Source organism: Sinohyriopsis cumingii, unplaced genomic scaffold, assembly GCF_028554795.1.
Source record: "Sinohyriopsis cumingii isolate HCF-2022 unplaced genomic scaffold, ASM2855479v2 utg002136l, whole genome shotgun sequence".
Classification (NCBI taxonomy): domain Eukaryota; kingdom Metazoa; phylum Mollusca; class Bivalvia; order Unionida; family Unionidae; genus Sinohyriopsis; species Sinohyriopsis cumingii.
Window position 1 is genome coordinate 217,501 of NW_028316138.1, and position 23,053 is coordinate 240,553.

Consider the following 23,053-nt stretch of genomic DNA (forward strand, 5'->3'; position numbering starts at 1 on the left):
GTGTTATAGCTCGGATAGAGCGATGACTAAAATGTGAAATTATTCGATTGAATAACTGGAGGTCTGAACACAGATATCGAATAGATGAACACGAACCCCTTATACATAATAGAACAATTTAATTAATTTCATAAATAAAATAATATATAAGACGATGGGTGCCTGTTAGGGGATATTTTTTTACCATGTTCATAAATGATCTATTGAGGAAATAATTATCAGCTGAGGTTTTACAAGGGTCAGATGACGATACCAGGAGGTATAACACGCGTCAGATGACCATACCTGGCATGCTTTTAGACCACGACAATACTCTGCTAAGTCCTACGCTGAAATTTCCCATATTCTTGAACACGGCTTGTAAGTATGCGCCGAACTGGACTTTGAAATACAAGCCATGCAAATGTACTTCGACGGTAGTCAGTATAAAGGAGAAGTATATTCATTAATGGAATTACTGTTGGATTACAGAATATTCTTAGAACAAGAAATTGAAATATGCAAGAGTTACTTTTCTCCAGTCATCGAAAAGTAGAGTGCAGACTATTCTTGCCATAAAGCTAAACCGTTTAATAAACTCACTATAACCAATTTGATTCAAGGCAAATGTAATGATTCATGTACTTGCTGTGAAAAGTTTAGGAAAGAATTAAATTCGCCACTGCTTTGTATGGCTGATAATTCTAGTTGAACCTGACATATCACGGTCTTGAAATACTGGAGCAAATCTAACGATATTTCTCCCTAACAGTACATGGTTCCCTCCTAGATCACTGACAGGAACACGCTTGGGAATGATTACAATGAAAGCTCACACAGATAAGCCAAAACTTTTATTTCTAGAACGCATGCATAGAATATAACACAAATTAACCTCAATACACAAACGTATTTTCTACACCTAATTTTGTTCTTAATGTGTGATTGATACTAGTGAAATGGAGGCTGACTGGGACTAGGTGACTTTAGACTAAATATGTTTACTAAGTTCACAAAATTCTGGTTTTACCGTAGGGGTGGCCCTCATTTGTGCATCTGTTCTGCACAGTAATCAGGTTTTATACCGATGCTTAGGGACATAATCTCAGTTGGGCATTTAAACATTTACACTGCAATGTGTTTTGTTGTGATCAGTTTGGTTTGAAATTCTGTTTTATGGAATTTTGAATTCTTTTTTCTGAAAATATTTTATTGCTCATACATAATTCTTGGGCAAAGATATTTCTTGAAATTTTATTTGGAAATTTTGGAATTTTGTCGCTACTCGAACTCAACATAATTTAGAACATTTTGTTATTAGAACTTCTAAATTTTAATTCATTTATTATTCTGGGATTAATTTTGGATTTGATTCTTTAGACCTTGAGTTATTTTCCTCATTTTTACCTTGTTTTTCCAGGGAATTAAATTATTTTCTAAATTGTGCAAAGCTTGTTGTCTTTACCTTTTCTTTGTTACTGTTTATTTGAGCCTAAACACGTAACTTTATATATATATATATATATATATATATATATATATATATATATATATATATATATATATATATATATATATATATATTCTTTCCTGCATATGGTAAACATTGTGACGGAATCTCTAATATCAATCAAGTGCCAATGAGTCACTTAGTCACATCAGAAACTATAATTAATCAACGTTTAGACTTGAGCACAGGCAGTTATTATTCCAGAAGTTGTATTAGCTACTTTGTCATCAGCAGTGTTTTTCATTTCGATTTTCTAAATGCCTACGAATATATTATAGGGGTCCAGATAAGGGATTCATCCAGGCATTTTGATTTACGTCTCTTTTATAGATATTGAATACTTAAGTTCAAGACCGGATTTTCTTCCTTTGAATAAATATTGTTATTAGGTAAGGTTACATCTATATATCTATCTCTCTATCTGTCTATCAATGATTTGGTCAACATGTATTGATTCTGTTTCACATCAGTCTTTAGGGATTTATCATCAGTGTTTGTGTGTGCAGATATAGTTTTTAGAGAAATTATTTATTTGAATTATTTATTGGAATATTAAAGTGATCATTTACTTTTTGAACTAAAACTTTACTTTGGGATTATCGTGGGCTCATTCAAAGACATTCCATATTACATCATTGTGATATATAACAACATTCAATATTATGTATACATCAGAACATTGAAGATTATTAAAATTCTATTGGGACATTCTAGTCGTTTAGATTTCGGATAGTTAAATTGTGATATTTGGGATTTAATTGAAAATATTGTAATTGTCTTTCAGATTTTCACTTTTTCTTCTAGGGAAATAATTATACGTCGATTTTACTAAGCTTGTTTGATTCTTTTCTTTCTGTTAGCTGCTACATAGTTGAAGTGCAGGTGCGTGTGTATGTGTTTGTGAATGCATTAAATGTCTTTACAGAACGTAGCTAAAATAAATGATCCCATAGCCAAAATGATGCATATCCAAATTAGAAGAGGGTCATAATTATTAAAAAAATAAACTGAACAGGAACCTTCAATTATAAAACGATGCCTGAATCATTCACATTTTCGTCCTCAGTTAATTTCAACTGAAGTTGTTAATCTGTCATATCTCACAAGAGAAAAGATCGCGGTAACTACGATACTTCAAAAAGTTAAAATTCCGATGTCATCACAGAGTAAATTCCTAGTTTGATAATTGTACAGACTGAAACCGATGGAAACTTAAACAAGCAAATAATGTCGATGGTGAAAAAATACTATGGAATTAATCTATTAATTATGTAAGCATTGTACCCAATTGTGTTTTGATTGAACAAATATGAATGTATGTATACAAAGGAGCATGTTTATCCCATGATACTTCCATGACTTCCAAAATTAGAGTTCTTATCCATAAGGGAGATTTCATAATTGATGTTTACCTCTCATGATACTGCAGTGAGTTTTAAAAGTTACAATAAAAATACGAAACTGTTAGTAAATCTAATATTGTTACAATTATGCATATAAATTTAAATAGCTTTATATATACAAGATTTTCAAGTCGTCAGACATAAAAGCTATTTAATTGTTTTTTCATGTGTTGCAAATGTTATTAGCAAGCAAAATGACGATTAAATATTAAAAGCACCATTTTACAGCGGTCAATTACTGATTGACCACCTTCAAAAAGAAATACTTACGTGAAATTAAGTGTGTTGGATAACTCCACCAAGAGATCAATACACATTCCAGCATAGCTAACTGTGCCATTTGGGTCAGTTGTTTTGATAACGAAAGGACGATACTAAACGATAAAAAGGTTAAAAAAATATTTTACTCTCAGTAATGAACAATACAAATATTTTTGTTTACTTCGGGATTGATATATCAAAAGATTTCACCTTGATATAAATATATGCTTAAAGTTATTCCGTAGTGCCAGTACATTTTGAAACGAATCTCATTGGTGTGAGTTTGATTATGTGGATGAAATAGCGAATAGTCTAACGGACACTTGTTTTAAGCGAACCACACTCAAAATAAAAATGGACTTTGATGCTAGATTCAGCTACATCTAACTTTTTCATTGTGGTCATTTATAAGAGTCATGTCTTTACAAAACTAATGATCGAAATGTTCTTTTCATGGATGGATTAATAATATCTTCTGCGTACAAAGGCCACTTGCTCATAAATACCACAATACCCAACTCTTTTGAAGTAACCATTATAGACATAAATATATTTCCCATCTATTGTACAATCATGGTGTTTCAGCCCTGCGGAAACGAAATCCTAATATTGTCTTCTAACTTTATAGAATATACTGGACATATTGCAGGGCTGATAGCTTGGAGATGTAAGTGACCTTTCAAGATTCTAATAGTGACTGGTATTTTTCCAAAACCGTGTAAGGACGCACTCACTGACGGACACTATCTTAGAGAGTTTTTGTCTTCAAAGCCACATTGACAATACATTGCATATGGAAGTTCATTACCTACCTCTAGCGTAGACACAACCAACTTTCTCTTGTTGAATTTATACTTTGTGTTAGGAAAAATATCGGAATATATGGTCACGTTTCCTGCAAAATCTATATAACCAACGTGACTGAAATCCCTGCCCGTTGGTTGAATCCATTCTAGGGTCTCTATTGTGAAACGTGTATAGTTGACTGGGTGACTCCAGACTTCCGATATCTAGAAAGATCAAATATTAGCAAGACAAAATATATTCAAACCTAAAAAGTGTGTAAACATACCATAAGCATCATAACTTCGGTAAGGATTCGCTATTTCAACATGTATTCTTTCTAATAATTTAATCTTGTATCTCACGTCAGCATTTCAGCATCGAAACAAGGTAAACGTTTTGAATGTATTTACTGATCCAGCTGTCCTAAACACAAAATGCTAAATGTTCAGAATTGTATGCTTCATTGTTTGTTTTATTTCCGGAAGAAAATGCACTTTTGAAGAATATAAAATATTTAACGAAATGAGTATTAAGTTACTTGTAAATGTGACCGTTTGGGATTATAGACCATCTTTGTAATTACTGATCATTGGATTATTTGCTAACTTTGTAAATTCATATCAATGGATTACTGACAAGCTTTGTAACTATTGATTCGTTCCTGATGTCACATTAACAAATAAATCATAGACCTTACGTTATTAGATTGTGCCTATTGCGTCGTTAATATTTAAATATATATTTTGTAATTATTCTAAACTAGATTTGAGTAAATATTTTTGGCCTGTACTATTGGACTTGTTTCTTAATACCGTTTGGTCTTTCCAACTGATTCTGACACATAAGTAGAAATACATCTTCACATGGAATGTATATTAGACGTGTGTCTCTCTGTAATTGTTTTGCATCACCAAATTTCCATAATAACTGAAATAACATGATATTCAGTCATTTTACTGCTTTAACATAATTACATGTTTAAGAGAATATACAGCCTTTTAAGGCTTCTATAACGGATCTTATATATACCTTTTGATATATAGCATATAGTCATACATAAGTCAGATTCAATTGCAAACTGCAAAGACATATATATATTTCGTCTTGCGTTGCGATTTCGAATCTGGGTAACTGCAGTTTGTGAGGAGTAAACCGTACAATAAGCAAAACAGACTTAAAATTGCGGCCACAGTATGCAAAGGCTGATTAGGGTATTTGTTGGACCCCACATTGTATGGAGTATATAGAGTAGTTACAAACACAAACCGTTTTTAGATATTCCACAGCTTGCGATGTAACATCTGTGTCATTATCTGCAACATCTGGTTTCTGTAAATCGTATAGCATTTGTACCATAGCTTTCCTTACGTCCTGTAATATAATAGTATAATTATATGCCGTCAACTGAAACATTTAATTGATCTACATTGTTTTCAATGATTTTTGCATAAAACATATTAAATGATTTTTCTATAAACGTTACTCTGTCATCAGGCTGCAGTACAGGGTACCAATAGCTGTATCACAAGTGGAAAGCCATTGGCAAATTGAGACATTTGTATTTTGATATTGAGTTTAATATGAAGTCTAAATTGCATAAAAACTGTGTATCTGCTCATTTTTATCATTTGATAAATGTGCTATTCATGGCAATCTACCACATCCTAATTTTTATATCTGTAACACGTAATGCTAGCACTTCATATTTCAACATGACGTCATCAAGTGTTAATATGCGTGTTACAGATACTACAATTCAAGTCTTAAGTCCTAGGACATGTTCTGCTGTATGTTGATGATAGTCTCGCTTTCGAACTATGCGAATGGTCTCTAAAGCGTTTGAAATCAACAACACAATTCTTACTCAAATTGAAAATCGATTGCCATTTATAAATACATATAAGATTGTTGTTTTTAATGGAAACGAATCCCTTCAACCACTGTCTTTAAATGCAACAATAAGTGCTTAAAACATTCTGATCATTGTTGTATTGTTGATAATATTTTAGAGTTAGGTGTGACTTTATAAATCTATCTGGAAATAAAACGTTCATTATGCTTAATTAATTCCTTTGAACAACTTGACATAACAAACTTAGAGACATTTTGGTAGCATATGTTCGGATAGCTGTTTTGTCTCTTCTCCTGACGATGAAATGCTCAATGAGATGACAGTGCATGAAGCGTCGGTGCATCCACGATGTCTTGTGGCAGTTGGGCAGGATGAAAACTGTGTTGGTGATTAGGAGGTCTTGTTCAGCATATATCCTAATCGGAAATAGTCCGTTTTTGTTGCATTTGCTAAAACCAATTTTGCTGATGACCCATGACCATATCTAGTCTGTAAAACGATAGAATTGAAGTCACCAAAGATGATGAACCTGTCTGCCTTCAGTACGTCTGCGATATGACATTCTTGGTTTTCATAAAGTTTCTCCTAGATCTCAACTGTGTTGGTCATGGTGGGACCTGGTGGCCCCATTGGTTTTGATGATAGTTGAATGCCATTGTCCATACAGTGGTACTCTCATAAGCATTAGTCGGTCAATCACGCTCTTTGGGAGATTTATGAGCTTGATGACCAGCAGTAATTTGATGGTAAACCGAACACCTGCTACATGTCGTATTTCTTTACTTTGGCCATGTTCTAAAGAAGGCTTAGCAAGTTCCTAATTAGCTTAGTTCTCCATCCTCAGCAAAGCGAACATAACTCTGGATTTTGTCTTAGTCGCACAGGGGGATACCGCGTTCAGTGCTGCTTCGGTCCATTAAACAGTGACATTATACCCTGAACCGCCTGAGTGCTAGTCTGCAATGACAGCTGCCAGTGCATCCAAACCTGCTGCACTGATGCTGAACCATCGTTACAAGACTTGAACATATCAGTAGGGGATGCGAAGGATGTCACGACGTGCGAATCAGTTGGGTTTAAAACTGATCGAACAGAGAACACATTCCAGAAGAGGTCAGCGGTAGCTGTCCAATCAGTCAAAAGTCAACTGTGATACAGTCTATTGTTAGTTACAGTAGCAGGTAAAGTACGTTTTGCTTGTTTGGTGGGTGTGGAGTTGGGCTACTGGTCTTCATTAACTATTTGTTCCATACCCATTGAATGTAAATTATTTTTGTGTCATTTTATATTCGTTTTCCTATAGCTAGGCAAATACGTATCACATAGAGCATCAGAATATATTCCTAAAGCATATGACTAAACTGTTCTGCAATTTTGTCAAACAGGATCCACATTGTTCGCCATGTTCATAGAATCTTTAGTTATCGCACCTTTCAAATGAAATGTATACCAAGGCTAGCTATAATCGAAATTACTCAACTCGTATAAAAACAATTCCTTAGAAATGAGAACTCATGTTTGATCTTTTATCTATCTAATAATTGTAATGATTGTTGGCAACCATGACATTTCCCATTGAAGTATCTCTAGTTGTTACCTTACCATTATAACTAATAATAATTTGTATAAGACTAAGCAAGTTTTAAAGGTTACAAGGGTATATAGGTACAATACATGCAATCGCTCTTTAGCTTCTTCAACAATGATGTTCGTACTAGAATATGTGAGACAATCATAATATTATCATGTTCATCTTATGTTTTAAAGAAAAGGTATAACATATAATACAACCATATAGAATAAATGAATTGTTGAAAATATGCTTCTGAACCTTGTCATTTTCCACTTGGAGTTTTGGAAAGGAAAATACGGCAACGTTATGCAGATCGTCTGCGCAGCCTTTTAGTCCTCTGGAAACGGCCGAAATTTGTTTTCCATATACCGCAATCAGCCAGCAAGAAGCTTCTTTGAACACTATGTGTTGGCCTGTACTTATCTTATCAACCTTTACGAGTTGAATAATAAGTAAGTATATTTCCGATGAACAAAACGATTAACATTGCTGATTTTAAACAGTGTTCTTAACTTTAATCGCATTGAAAGCACATTCGTACGTTTAGTTCAAGACTTTAATTTTGTAGCTTAATAAAACATGCCACAGAATGTTTTTAATGCATAAACATGGATACAATTATATGTGTATAACTATATATGTAAAAAATCAATGGATTCATACCATACAGTGAATACAAATAAAATTGTTGGGAACAAATTATCTTTCAATTAAAACGTTGTATACTTAATATTGAATAATACGAACATTGCACAATTGAACTTGAATAACGTTAACGTTGTATAGTTAACGTTGAAGAATGGTAACGTTGTATATTCAATGAATAACAAATGTCATACAACAGTTGGTAAAATTAAGAACATTGAAAGGTATTGCAGAACGTTTTCACCAAGAGGTGAGAAAGAATCTCGTTTAGTTTCTAAATTTGATATAAACGCAAATCTTCAACTGTAGACACCATTTTGTTTACATACCTGCTTCAATATTCTCCTTGCACAACTTATTCTGCATATTACCATAAAGCTGAGGCTGGATCCAGTGGTTAGTGAAAGCTTATATGCTTGCAGTAAACGTTCATTGAAGTTCCCCGTATCAATATTGTGCAGAATAAATAGTACTCCATTTGCTGATAATAGGTCTACCAGCCAATCTGTATCTTTTGCTGAAGGAGACAATGAAGTCAATAACAGTCTACTAGATATGACTGCATGATCACGATAATTATGCTCAATCCATGCAGTTCGTAACTGTTGTAATGCACGTTTTCCATGTTTGTGATCTAAGGCATGCCGGTTGAAAAATTATGGAAGAAATATGTTTAGAGAATACAAACCTTAACACTGGTGTATATTCAATGCGAAAATACACGAGAGGCGTCCGGCTTGTACATATAAACTTATAAATTATAGCAGCAAAACGGATGTGTGAATATATATATATATATATATATATATATATATATATATATATATATATATATATATATATATATATATATATATATATATATATATATATTATCTGCTTAACATTTGTCAATAATTGTAGGTTTTAAAAACATGTTTCTTTAGCAAGAGTTCATAGTTAGTCTCGTTTAGAGTTAGACTAGGTTTGTTCTAGGAAATCAGTTACGTTATTGGTCAAGGGAAAATGTGTGTAAAAAATGTGATAAACAAATATCTTATTCCTGTTTTAAGGACAGGCTAATGAAATCATTAAACTGTGTGTTCATTCATTTGGATTATTTACGACATGATACCGCATTTAGGATTGGCTGGGGATTAATTCCCAAATCTTTAAATATCTCAAAAATATTTGGCTTATAGATAAATGAAACGTTGATTTACTAAACTTGCTTCTTTCGCTTGTTTCTATTGCATTGTTTATGACCTATGATCCTAAGAGATTTTGGCGTGATGTCAGGGGTTTAAATTGCGTTAAGATATTTCAGAGATATTTAAAATAGTTGTCTTTTAAAATTTGACTGACCTAGCTTTGGACTTTTGTAGCCCCTGATAGCGACTTTAATTTTACAAATTTGAGAACAGAACTCTTTTGAAACCAGCAAGCATTCACAATTTTCATCTGATGTTGAGAATCGGGATTCAAGTCCTACCTAGGATAGGCTAAATTATATGAAAAAGGTTGAGTTGATTGCTTTTGCCAGGTGTTGTGATCCTTTTGTAGCGAAAGTATCTTTACGACAGTAAGAAATAAAGAATATTTTGATTCACTATTCGGTGGGCAAGGACATGTTGTGCATTATAGCTTTGGGTTTGAGGAGTAAATATGTCTTTGGTTTTGAACGAAAAATAAAGGAATTATTAAGAAAACTTTAGTTTCAAAATGAAAATGAAAGAAATGTAAATTCAGAGAGAGAGAGAGAGAGAGAGGAAATGAAAATAAAACTTCAGAGCGAAAGAGGGGAATGCAACATAGATCAAAATAATTAGAACTGGCAGGCAGAACATTCACCTCCTTTACACACAACTTCAGGTTTTGATGTTACCAATAACGTTAGGATAGTACACCTTTTTCAAAAATTAAAAGTAGATGAACATAGTTTTCATTGGAGAAAATTGCCGAACTCGTAAAACGGTCAATAGAGCATAAAGTAAATATCCCCATTTCACAAAAAAGAAGTGTTTTTTCACTTTGAGATAACTACTGAAAAATTAAAATGGCCACGAGTGAATTGAACGTTGCTATTGCAAAATGTATTTTTTGGCAGATCTCGTGATATTTACATTTCAATGTAACTTGTGTTGTATTCAGCTTCTCTAATAGGTTTCTGCAACAAACAAGATATCCCAGAATCTTGTTCCTTTTCGACAATGAGTAGATGTTTTCGTCCCCCATTACTATTACTCACATTGATTCTATACTGCAAAACCAAGCGTTTGTTGAGGGGTCCCGAGTGGCCGAGTGGTCTAAAGCGCTCTCCGTTACGGATCACTGCCATCTCACCTCTGCCTGCTTGGGTTCGAGTCTCAGATTCAGCCAATGTCGTTATGTGCGAAAGCTTGCCAGTATCTTCTCGAGGGTCGGAGGTTTTCCCGGGTTCTTCCTCTACCATTAATACTGGCTGCATTGTATAACCTATTGTGTGCTGCACAATGGCGTTTAACACTATAACAACAACAACAACAGCAACAACAACCAGGCGTGTGTTGATGTGTTGTTAGAGATAAAGGAAACACATTACTAATTCCGACTGAACATATGTGATCTACGTCCATGAGGTAAAGTTAATTGATACTATAAATTACCTAATCAGTGCACTAAGTTACCTGTGAAGTTTTCATAGATGATAATTACATTCTTCCATCCCAGAGTGTTAATAAGTGACATCATAATAGGCGGTGCATTTAAACTATAGACGTTTTTGATGTTGCTGGAGTTGAAAGTGGAACTGACGTTCAGATGTATAAGGCAGGATGGATTGTCTGGAACAACGTCAGTCATATTCTTCTCACATTTGCAAAGTTTCACCTCATCAAGTTGTCTCCGACATCTGATCTTTACATTCTATTTGGAGTAGAAATGGCAAGGATATTTACATTTTATTTGGATCTTTATTTGGATCAAGGATCTTTACATTCTATTTTGAGTAGAACTGACGAGGATTACCATAGCAAACACCGTTCGATTCGGACTATCCCTCTTTCCGTTCATAGATGTTTCCAACCCAAAACTATGTCATATATAAAGAAAGGCGTGAAAAGATATGATTCCCTTCTTGATATTTTTACCATAACTTGTATTATAACTTGCACTAACATATCTGCATTCTGCCAACGCCTTTTTAATTTGAATTTAATAGCACCATTACGCATTCACATTTCATTTTAGATAGTCCTTACATTCCCGCAGTCTAGAAAAGACTTATTTCATGGCACCATTAAGTATTCATGATAACATATACTTATCAGAATTTTTAAAGATATGTGGAAGTCATGTAAGTACGCAAATAACTGTAATACAAACGTCCTCGATAAGCAATTTTAACATTCCGACCATCTATCCGATACGTGAGCTGCTGAAAGATATCAGTGTCAAATAAACTAATGATAAATAAAATAGTCTCGTTTGCAAAATGATAGACAATAAAAAAAACTAAATAATAGTTTGTATAATAAATACTTATGGGCATTCTTTGGTTATCTTTATACTGCATTAATTCAGAACGATCTCGCCTTAAATTTCAACAACTACAGATGATCTAAATTCGACTCGCAACAGGTCATATTTATATTTTCTACTAATATCAGTTATATATTATAAAATATCGGCATAGAAAAGTAGTCTGACAATGTGCATTTTAGATTTTTGGTAGTTGATATAGGTCAACACCTCCTATACTCTATTAGTTTGCCCTCATAGGACACAAAATCACAGGTGTATGAAAGCGAGCCCAAGGACTATGAATGTTACCAATGTGCATCCATGCAATGGAATAGTCATACAGAGTAAATTACGTTTGACCTATATTAGTTACCAACAAAGCCGCTATTATAACATTAGTGTATATATTCAAATCGTTGAGATTGCGACGTGACAAATACAGCGTATAAAATATAGGCATAGTGATGGTTTTAATATTATAAGCTCTTCTGTTGTTCAAGTAAATACTAGATTTTTCCTGTCTGTACATTCGCTACCCACCGGTTGCATATATACTACCGGAGTCGTCGGTGGTTTTCCATTTAAGCCAGCACCATTTTGAAGGTGGCCATGCGCATTATTGTGTTCTTGATAGCCATCGAGTACAGTTTATTAATCTTACTGACACTACTTCATGCTACCACGAAGAGGTCTAAACACACATATATTTGCAAACATAATCACATCGAAAAAGTGTTACTAACACCGACCGCGACACTGGTTCCGATCGATTCAGCCGGGACAACAATTCCGATTGTCGTGCATATAATGGGTGCTGTTCCTATATATATTTACTTTTAATTATTTGTTGGCTTTCCTTTTTGTTTTGGTTATATGTTATGCATATATGTCTTTTGTAATCAACCGTTGTCCAATATCAAGTTAATGGTCTACCTTACTTATACATTTATTTTGCAAACAATATATTACATAGATATTACTTTTCTAAGATTATAGATTAAATAGATCGTTATTACTGGAGGTAAACATGTTTATTTAAATCTGAGTCTATTACAATAGCTGTCACTTGGAAGTTTTTGACAATTTTGAATGTTTGGAAATGAAACTGATCTACATCCTGGTTCTTTTATCGTGTCTTAATTTTAAGTGATTGTTGTTGACTTGAAAAATTACTCATTCGTACATTAGCATAGGATATCAAATCAGTCCTATCACTGTCTTCAGTTTTTAGTTTGGGTGGATATATTTATTTACATTATTCACTGAAATTACAATGTGCTTATTAATACTTCTTGGACTAAATGATTCAAGTACGTCCGTAAATATTAATAGACATTAACCGCTTGTTTTGTTATTTTGGGGACGCTTTGCATAGCAACGCTTCAACAAGAAGATGATTGCATATTCACCTGTCCAAAAGAGTTTGAAACGGTAGAGTCGAATAAAACATTGGTAAAATACGTTGTCCGTCGGGGATTGAATAATTAGCAACTCCAAGATGATTGTTTGTTATTGTGTAAGCGGGCCCGATGCCTTACATGTCATGTTGTTGAATCCAGTTTAACGATTCAGGTTTATTATGTGGGAGGAATCACAGAATCAAATTCATTTCGCTAAAAGGCCATGTCGAAAATTATATACTGACTTTGCCATGAAAATTAGTTAGCATAGAGGCCTTCTGAGAGATGTACAGGTATTCAAAGACTTCCGACTTCGCATATTATGCGATTCGTTCCTAGTAATTGAACACATTTTCCTTTTGTATTCGTAATAGAGAAGCGGCGGCCCCTACGGATATTTTAAAGCCATTGCTGAAGAGGTTCATGCAGTTCCTAGCGCAGCGGCGTTTAGAACCGCGAGAGCCTCAGTTGCTAACAACACAGGAATTGCTGAAAGGAATGGTAATATTCCACTGGTCATGTGTAATCTGCGTCACCTCTTACTTAGAGAAGTGTATGGTTACCGATTTCTTTAAATTTTTTTTGGCTGATTAAATTGTTCTTGGGCAAGCCGGCGTGGACGATTCCAACTAACATTATAGGAAAAATCCTCATTGTGAGTCCGCAGTCATTTCTTATTGCGTTTTTGTATATTCACAAGCTGGTTGTCGCTAAGACCAACCGTAACATCGTGATAGGACATTATTATTTTAGAACGGAACTTGTCTCAATATAATAAACTTGAGTAGTTTCCACAGATACGCCAATGCTCTTCATTTGAGCACCTGCGAATTTCAGCAGCTGAGTATTGTCGGAGAGGATTATAACATAATATCTGTAATCACCAGCACCAGTAGCACTTACACATGCATGAAAGGTAATGTCGATCACGGACTGCCTAAACAACTCCATTTGTTGCAATGAAAGGTACTAAATCGGATGCAACGTAATGCTAGGAACATAGCATATCCATGTCAGTGTTTTGATGCCTGTGGAAATTAATGTTAATGTTGACAGCTCAACTTTACCAGCAGTGGTATCTCCATCTTTCCTGATCAAATTGCAATATTGGCGTTGTTCTTACCGGTTAACGTAATTTTGTGTTGGGATCTAAATAAAGCAAAACAAAATTATATGATTGAGAGGAATTGCACACAAAATCTTCAATGATGTTGACGATATTGCTGCTCGATTCCACCAATGAAAGCATTATTAGCGCCCATGGCTATAACTTCTACTTCAGCGTTATTAGCCGGGTCAGTGTGTGCGCAATGTGGCCTCGAGCTCATTGCACACAGTTGACAATCTGAATTTAATTTCATTAAAGTCCTAGCTGGACCATCAGATTTCGAGTAATCATCGATGTCTCTGTGGTTTTCAGTACTCTTCGTGGAAATATCATTATCGCCTCGATTTACTTTATGTCGATGGAATATTGAGCGGTGTTGAACAGCCTGATAATGCCACTGATACCTAATCTAACTGTATTACAAAATAATCGGTTCTGGGGACGTCATTGTGTATACGTTTTCCCTCAGTTTCTAAGACATTTATAGTTATATATTGCTTCGATTTACTAACACAAACCAATACTTGATCTTATGTATTTTAAATTAGGTTCTTGTGACAAACATGCAATCACCGTATCAACCTTGACTATCGAGGAACAAATGGCCGTTGTCTCAGCCGATATTAGGTCGATCCACAGTAATGTTTCTGATGATATGACGACTTAAATTGCAACTAGTTTAGCGATTGGTATAGATCGCGAAGACCAGGTCACATCGCCTTTCGGTGCACTTGCAAATAATCAACGAGCAAAAACACAACATTGGTAAATTTATCGCATAGAGTCGACTCGCTTGGTTCTAGGTAATTCAATAATGTTGCTTGAACTTTTCGGTTACTTTGAATGCAATCGATTTGTTAATACTAAAACATCAATCTAATTTATTTAGCTTTGACAACCATATTTGCTGGTATATCATCATCCACTTGATTACATTATTCATTCATTTCGGATAGTTCAATCTAGGAAAGCAATTTAATTTTTTTTTCTGAACAATACCAAATAATGACTTTCATGATTTGTTGACAATATTAAACAAGTTTACATCGTTGCTGTTCTCAGAAAATTCCTAAGTTGTTTAATTTGTCAATAAGCTTCGGACATGAGTTCAAAGCGTCATAACAATTTGTTAGGCCTCCTTGATAAATCTAAGTGATGCATTCAAACGATACATTCATACGTACATAACCTTTGATAAGCCGCTTGCGTTCCCAAATGCACAATAAATGGCCCAGTGGTTACAAGCCATTTACTTCTCAAATATCGTATGTGTGCCTTTTATTTAATAATTGAAATGAACCTGACACATCAAATTAGGCTTTACTTTTCATTTATAACCAACGAACGCATCGACGTCTCCTCAGTTATTAAGAAAAGTATTATTTTTCGAAAGATAGACTTTACTGGTGATATTTTATAAGGTTAGCGCTTTAACTTAATCTGCCTCAGCAAGCATAGAACTCAAAGTGACCCCTTACCCCTAAACCAGACTCCATACTTCATACTTGTAGTTGAGGTGCTGATAGGAAACTATGAATGATGTCTCCCTATAACTGAGCCAATATAATAGCTACGTCATTTTGAATGGCTCTTTCATGGTTTATTATAAACGCATCAACAAATGGTAAGCATCCATAGCATTGGAGTATTAAATTCATATCTCTCAAATACTTGCTAGCGCTTTGAACAGCCCACAATTAGAGAAGATTTATACTGGTGAGGGTCGATTTCAACAGGATAAGGAATCCATAATTTGCTTTGTTATATCGAGCTTGCCAACATCATTAGTACTAGCAAATAACAGAGACGTAGCTAGCATTTGCAAATATTCACCGGTACAAACATTGCAAAAATATTGATCGGTCAACGTAGCAATATATTCTCTATAATCATGTATTACATTCCCAGACTCATATCTAAAGAATGTGGACATGACTTAATCTATGTACTTGTCACAGTCTCAAAGATGACTATACATAGTAAGGTGATAATAGCGGTTTCCTTCCTTACTGATATAGGTCAACAGTCTTTTACTACCCATGCCTAAATTCTTACAGGGACACATTTTGTAACGTTCACATATCCATGGGCTCGAATGCATAAATTTGATTTTTATCTTACCAGGGCAAAGTCATAAGGTATAGAAGGAGTCATGACTTTTATCAATACCAAAAATCGAAAACTCTCATTGTCACTCTACTTACTAAACATGGTATGATATTGCTAAGCATCCAACATCACAAGTGATAACAGAATGTTGTTATAAACCACTATTTATTTAAAACTAATACAATATATTATTTTGAAAGCTGTACCTGTATATACCCTGGTGGTTTGATGGTCCAGCGAATGAGCGGTTTGTTCATATTGGCTGTAATGTTTGCAATGACAGAGTTCCTGCTGTCATACTCTAGTACAACCATGGCGTCAACATCAGACTGGATGTGAAAGTGTCGAACTGACAATAAAAACGAAACCAATAAATGTATTCATAGACTGGATATCAATGTGTCGAACTGGTATTAAAAACAAGACCAATAAATGGATTCATAGACTGGATATCAAAGTGTCGAACTGGTATTATAAACGAAACTATGAAATGAATTCAAACAAAACAAACCTACCTACGACCCATCTAACTACCTTCACACATCCATATATATACAACAGGTAGATGCTACATTTTCGTGAGTGTAAATATTACATAACCGGAAACAAATTGATTCGGATCATTATAGTTTTACACTACTTCCTTCTCCTTCATTAAACACATCATCGTTTTATTCTTCTTTAAATGTGTCCTCTTTTGTTTTTGAAATATATTTTAGATTACTTAAGTGTTTTCGAAAATTTGGCCCTACCTGCTTTGAGAATTTCAAAAGCTTCGTTCATATCAATATGACGCCATTGAATGTTTAATCTATATCTGTTCAATGAAAATGTCTCATTCATATCTTCCTGTCTTGGGTCACCATTGGTTACCACACCTGTAAGAGAGATAAATCATTTTTTATTTTTAGCACATATAAAGCTGTCTCAGGTTTTTATGTGTCTATAGGAAGATCCAAGTATTTAGGATATAATTATGCCTTCTGCTTGTTCTTGAAAAGTTTATCTTTCATTGCATAGGGAAGGCATTGGCTGGTTATCTACCCATCTTTGTTTCAAAACGTATAAGAGTATTGCATGAAATAGAGAGATAGATATAGGGGGGCGGGGAGGAGGATGAATCAGACATATCCACGCAAAAACATTATGTTAAACATTCGTATAGAAGAGGATTATTGTAAACTTTCTGAATAGTCGTGTAGTAGCTGGTTTATTACTTTCAACCTGTCACTAAATAAAGCACTTATAAAAATAGACAAAATTATGTTGCATGAAAAAATCTGTAGCTATCAATGCAGCTGGTCTGACATAGATATAGGCATACGAAGCAACATATATAATTGACAATGTCGGTAAAGGAGAAATAATTATATTATTAAGCAAATGAGCTCACAGTAAAATTCATGTGCTCTCAAGGTACTCTCTGAATAAATCAGGTGCAAGTGATGATGTGAACTATACAATGCAGGTACAAGTGCAGTTTGCAAGTGTATGAGCAATATGCCTAAAATTGTATTCAAACATACATTTCTGGATTATGTACGTAGACGTTCATGGGGCGTACCTTGAGGGAATGGACTAATTAAATGTTCACTAATAATGAACCTTGATTTACAGCGCAATAACATTCAGAACCTTCTTGATTTCCCTTGTGTTTGAGAAGAATTACGATTACCATTAATAAATTAAAGATGAACATTACGAAAGCAATAAATTTATATAATGAAACTTAATGATATAAACTCTAAAACGAAAACTGACACAGGAGATCAAGATTGTGTAGCCATGTACTTTCCGTTTATATATACAGTAATGGCAGAAGATTGCATGGCGACCGATGATTGTACAGATTTGCATAATAGATGCATCACCAGTTGCCTTAGAAAAGAAATCTGAGAGAGAGAGAGAGAGAGAGAGAGAGAGAGAGCGAAGAGAGAGAGAGAGAGAGAGAGAGAGCGAAGAGAGAGAGAGAGAGAGAGAGAGAGAGAGAGAGAGAAAAGAGAGAGAGAGAGAGAGTGAGAGCGAGAAAGAGAGAGAGAGAGAAAGAGAGAGAGAGAGAAGAAGAGGAGTAACGCTTTTATAGGAAACATTTCATTTTATTTATTTATTGATTTTAAGAACATGTAATTGTTAATAACAATTTGACGAGGAGGACTAACATACAACAGTTGTTCTGTATAATTTATTTTGAATGCTTGTTAATTTTTTAATTCATTATATGCAGTGTGCTTCGTCAAACTGTATGTTGTAGCTGACCTTGTCCAAAATCAATTTCATTGTTTAGCTGACCTTGTCCAGTATCAATTTTATTGTTTAGCTGACCAAACGCATTGCCTCTTTTATATTCTGTAAGCATCTAATACATAGCTAATATTTTCTCGATCAGTATGGTTTAATATTATGATCAGTATTAACAGAAGTAAACATGTATTGTTTAGTAACAGTTTTATCTCGTAAACGTTTGGAAAAGAGTTTTAAATAATATTAATTGGAAGAGAAATTAACCGGGAATTACAGCGAATTCAATTAAGGAAACATTGTATTATAATACTGGGATTCAACAAAAGACTGTTGGCACATCTCCACGACACAGACATGCACACTAACATTTCCAGCGTTGGAGATTTTTTGGAATAACACTAATTGTTATTCAGACCTTTAAGCATATGGACATGCGCTAGTAATTTTAAGATTATTTGGAATAATCTTCGCAATACCGTACGTTCTTTAACCTTTTCACTTTGTATTCTAAGGAAATAGATTATTGTTTTGGATTTTACAAAAGTCTTTTTGGGTTGCACTTCGTTTAAGACCTTAGAGTCATAACACTATATGCTCGATATTGGAGTTCTACGTTCTTAAATCACGAAGACTGAAAAAGATATAGTTTCAAAACTAGAGAGAAAGACCCAAGAAAGTCAAAGTCACGATAGTATTGTTCGGTGATCGAGGCGGAAAGTTGAGAAATGATACGGATGATAGGACAAGTACGGAGGCAATAATATCCTAAGAGAGATCTGGAATACACTAACCTCATTTAGACCTTTTGAAAGGAACACAAACACATTTCATGCAGGTGTTTAAAGAATTGCTTATTATCTATAAAAGTGAAGAAAAGTGTAGTATGGGTCTATTCAGCGCATTAATTTGCTGTTGAGCAGTATGAATTCAGTGCAAATATAGCTAATTGGAAATGATTGTAAAGCGATTCAGGAAGTAATAAACGAAACAAAGGACGGATCTTCACAAAGCGAAGATAGATAATCCCAACTATAATAATCATAATGACTTAGTACAAAGCCAAATCTTTAAAATCTCTAAGCATAAACGACAATATTACAAATAAGCAAACATCATGAAATTACAAAACAAAAACAAGCTAACAATAATTAAGGAATCAAACATAACTAAGTCTATAACTCTGCTCATTGTAGTCGAAATAGGTGAGTTTTAAAGGCCCTCTTGAACGACATGACAGTGCCATTGTGTCTAAGATGTGTGGAAAATTCGTTCCACTTGGCCGGGTCCTGATCGGCAAAAGAATGTTGTCCGTATAGCTTTGTTTTAACCATAGAAACAAAAAAAAATGCGTGTGTCAGAAGAGAAGCGTAAAGTTGTTAGATGGGATTTACTGATGGGTGATGTCAGATAAGTATATTGGACTGGATGCAGTCAACGAAATATGGTATACCGAACAGACAATGCGATAAGTAAATGCGATGGCCTTTATTGTAGAAAATGGGGAAAAGGTTCGATAACCAAAACAACAATATTTTGATAAGCAAAATAAATTTCAGAAGACCCCAATGAATCACAAAATGATATATTTCCTTATGATGGATTTTATATATCGAATTTTCATCTCTGTCGACCCCCACTTAGATATGTTGTCATAATGTAAAAGTTCACATATTCCCTTTTGAATTTGAATTTGGATTTGAAGACGGTATCTTATGAAACTGGCAAAAACACATTCATATACATTATAGATACACAATGACCCTGTGACATTTTATTCTTCTACACCAGAGAATAAGTACTTCAGCAGTGGTCTTTCTTCGTGGAACTCATACTTTATAATGATTTTTCTGATTTAAATGTCCTTGTTAACGTTCATATGCAAACCAAAATACACTCTCTGGCATGCATGCTCATTTCAAATACAATTGTTAAATCAATTGTTAAACCTTTAACGAACAGAGCCGACCTGTTTGACAGTGTTTTGTTTATTTACAATAATTGCCAATGTTAAATAATGTTTATTTTTATTTTATACTTCGCCAATTGAGTGAAAAGCGTACTACCTTGGATCGTTCAATGAAAATTATTTTGATATAATTTTATAATTCGAGGCAAATATCTTCTTGCTTCCGTTTTTCTTTAAATTTTAATACTCATGCTTCGGTACATTTTGATACCAAACGGATGGTAACAAATTAATTTAAATTACTTCTAAGCTAGCCTTGTATCAATCTCTTCAAACGTTTTCTTAGTACGTTTATTTTCTATAGAATACAAATTATTTTAGTTTATATCAATTGTACAAATATGACCGTATATCTGTTTGTTTCTAAATGTGTTTAAAATACCAAACCCTACAGCTTTTGTAAGCCTCCGTCAAACTCTGATTTGAGGTCGAGTTTAAGGTAAGACCTAGGTACTCGGTTTGTCAAATCACATTTATTGCTATCTTTTAACTTCATTGATAAAGTAAAAGTGTTCTGATAAATGGAAATTCACTACATAATATCTCAAAAGCTGAAAACAATCCTTAGAAACAAGAATACATTACTTAATGTTATGGATTGGATGATACGCTGAGCGTCAAGATTTTGTAGAATGTTAATTCTCTAAATAGAGACATCTGATATATGTATTTTAAAAGATTGATTGATGACATACAATATAATAATAATGAACATTTGATACAATAATATCATTTTTAATTTACAAAGTGTCAGGCGTGTCTTTACTGATACATCCCTTGATTAGTAAGTATTTATTGTGTTTGATCAATATTTACACATGGTACCTTTTGTAGAATGTACCTATTTAGCCATAAAGTTTTAATAAAAGACGTGTTGACAATTTACTAGAAAGTGCCTCCTTATTTTTTTCCTTTACGTCTGATCATCAGAATGTCATGCATTGATGAGACCGATACGATTTGCTGAAATAGTTTCTACTACAAAACATGTTCGATTTATTTGAAGCGATTTGGAGGTCAAAAGATTAGTTCGTCTTTTCACAAATGAAGGGATAGCTTATTGCAGGCACGTGATTTACCCGAATAACAGGTATAACTATCAATATCGGCCCAGTGATTCATAAACACTATACGACACGGATTATCATACAAACAAATATATCTAACTATTTACCAGAACACGAACTGACCTAAATACAGATCAATTTATACTTTTGTTTGCATAATCACTTCTGTTCTGCATTTACTGTAGATTAAATATTTATTCATTAATATAATATTCCTCTATACGTGTCTCAGACCAAAGATCAATTAATTTAGTAAATGGATAAATTTATGAAATCCAGATGAATTGATTATCGGTCTTTATAATCGATTAAGCAATAAATAATTAATTAAATAATCAGCCTAACAATTAAATTACAATACGAGATCTTTTAAGAAAAGAAATTGATTAAATAGCTATTCACTGTCGAATAAATGACTTCCAGTACGTATAAGGCTGCAATACAACAGCAAGTAAAGTGATGAAACACTTTGGCAAACAGGGTGTGGGGAGATGAATAGGCAACTATATATTGCGTCCCAAACTCAACTGTCGTATCTGGCTGTGGCATTTTAGGGCTGTGAGACGTGAACAACTTTCACCAGCCTGGATCGATTAGAAATATTGCACCAAACTTGTCTGCGTCATATCATCCGTAGCCTCTGGTGTCGCATGGTGTCCATCGTACAATGACGCCAGTTACCATAATGCTGAGCACAGTGAGTCTGCAACGCTGTCGAATGCCACACCACTGGTTGCTAATGCAAATCATGTTCAGTGACCTTGTTAATGATCATGTCCCGCGGGAAGTGGAATGGTACCATGTTTGATGGCATGGCATACAACATTAACGGTTATAAAACGGCGGGGGAAACACCATTGCAATCTATATTTTTACTCTTCGTCCTCCTCGTCGTCACTGATACAGGCATAAGTAAGAATCAAATAGAACGAATAGGTTAGGAAGATAGTTGTTGAAAGCCTAATGTTTCGAGTCCACAAATGACATGGAATATATAAACATTGCCAACAAAAATATTCCAAAAAGTACTATATCGAATACTCGAATACCAAAAGAAAGTGTCAAAATAAATTCTTTTGGAGCAAGATCGGAAAAATGATTTAAGTTATAAAATGTATGAAGAATTAGCTTCTACCAGCTCGCCATTGATATGTATGCATCCATATATCAATTTAGATCACTAGTTTACCAGATAGATAGATAGATAGATAGATAGATAGATAGATAGATAGACAGATAGATAGATAGATATATAGATAGATAGATAGATTGTTAGATAGACATAAACTAATGATGAAATAAGAGTTGGCGTTGAAGCTGCAAAAATAAAGATTAAGTATTAGCGTCCAATTCGTCCTTTTCGCAATTTTAAAGTTTCCTTCGATCGAACTATATTGTCCAGTTTCAACTCTATATTTTGCTATTGATCAAAATGAAAGATTACAGCGTATACTGACCTCATGTTTTCATGAGTATATTGAGTAGATCTGAACAATTCGATTTTTATTTACCATTTTATTTAGCACTTACCCAGTGTGATTACACGTTGGAAGGTTTCATTCTCTAAAGAGACGGCATGCGTCCAGAACAAAACCAAATGTATTATCCACATGCTTCTTTCTCTGGCACACAACTGCTGTCAACACTTGCAAAGTGAAGGGTACAGTGACCTG

General features: G+C 34.1%; 1 protein-coding gene across 1 annotated transcript in view; it reads right to left on the reverse strand.

Moving 5' to 3' along the window:
• The window catches only part of LOC149771043 (glutamate receptor ionotropic, kainate 3-like), a 122,978-nt gene that overhangs the window by 9,197 nt on the left and 90,728 nt on the right, over positions 1–23,053 (reverse strand). The window contains exons 2-8 of the mRNA XM_089948888.1: positions 16,859–16,984; positions 16,313–16,455; positions 10,655–10,892; positions 8,339–8,526; positions 5,206–5,310; positions 3,966–4,163; positions 3,163–3,266 (exon numbers count right to left, since the gene is read on the reverse strand). Of these exons, the coding sequence (XP_089805014.1) occupies positions 3,163–3,266; positions 3,966–4,163; positions 5,206–5,310; positions 8,339–8,526; positions 10,655–10,892; positions 16,313–16,455; positions 16,859–16,984 (1,102 nt within the window). The remainder of the gene's footprint in view (positions 1–3,162; positions 3,267–3,965; positions 4,164–5,205; positions 5,311–8,338; positions 8,527–10,654; positions 10,893–16,312; positions 16,456–16,858; positions 16,985–23,053) is intronic.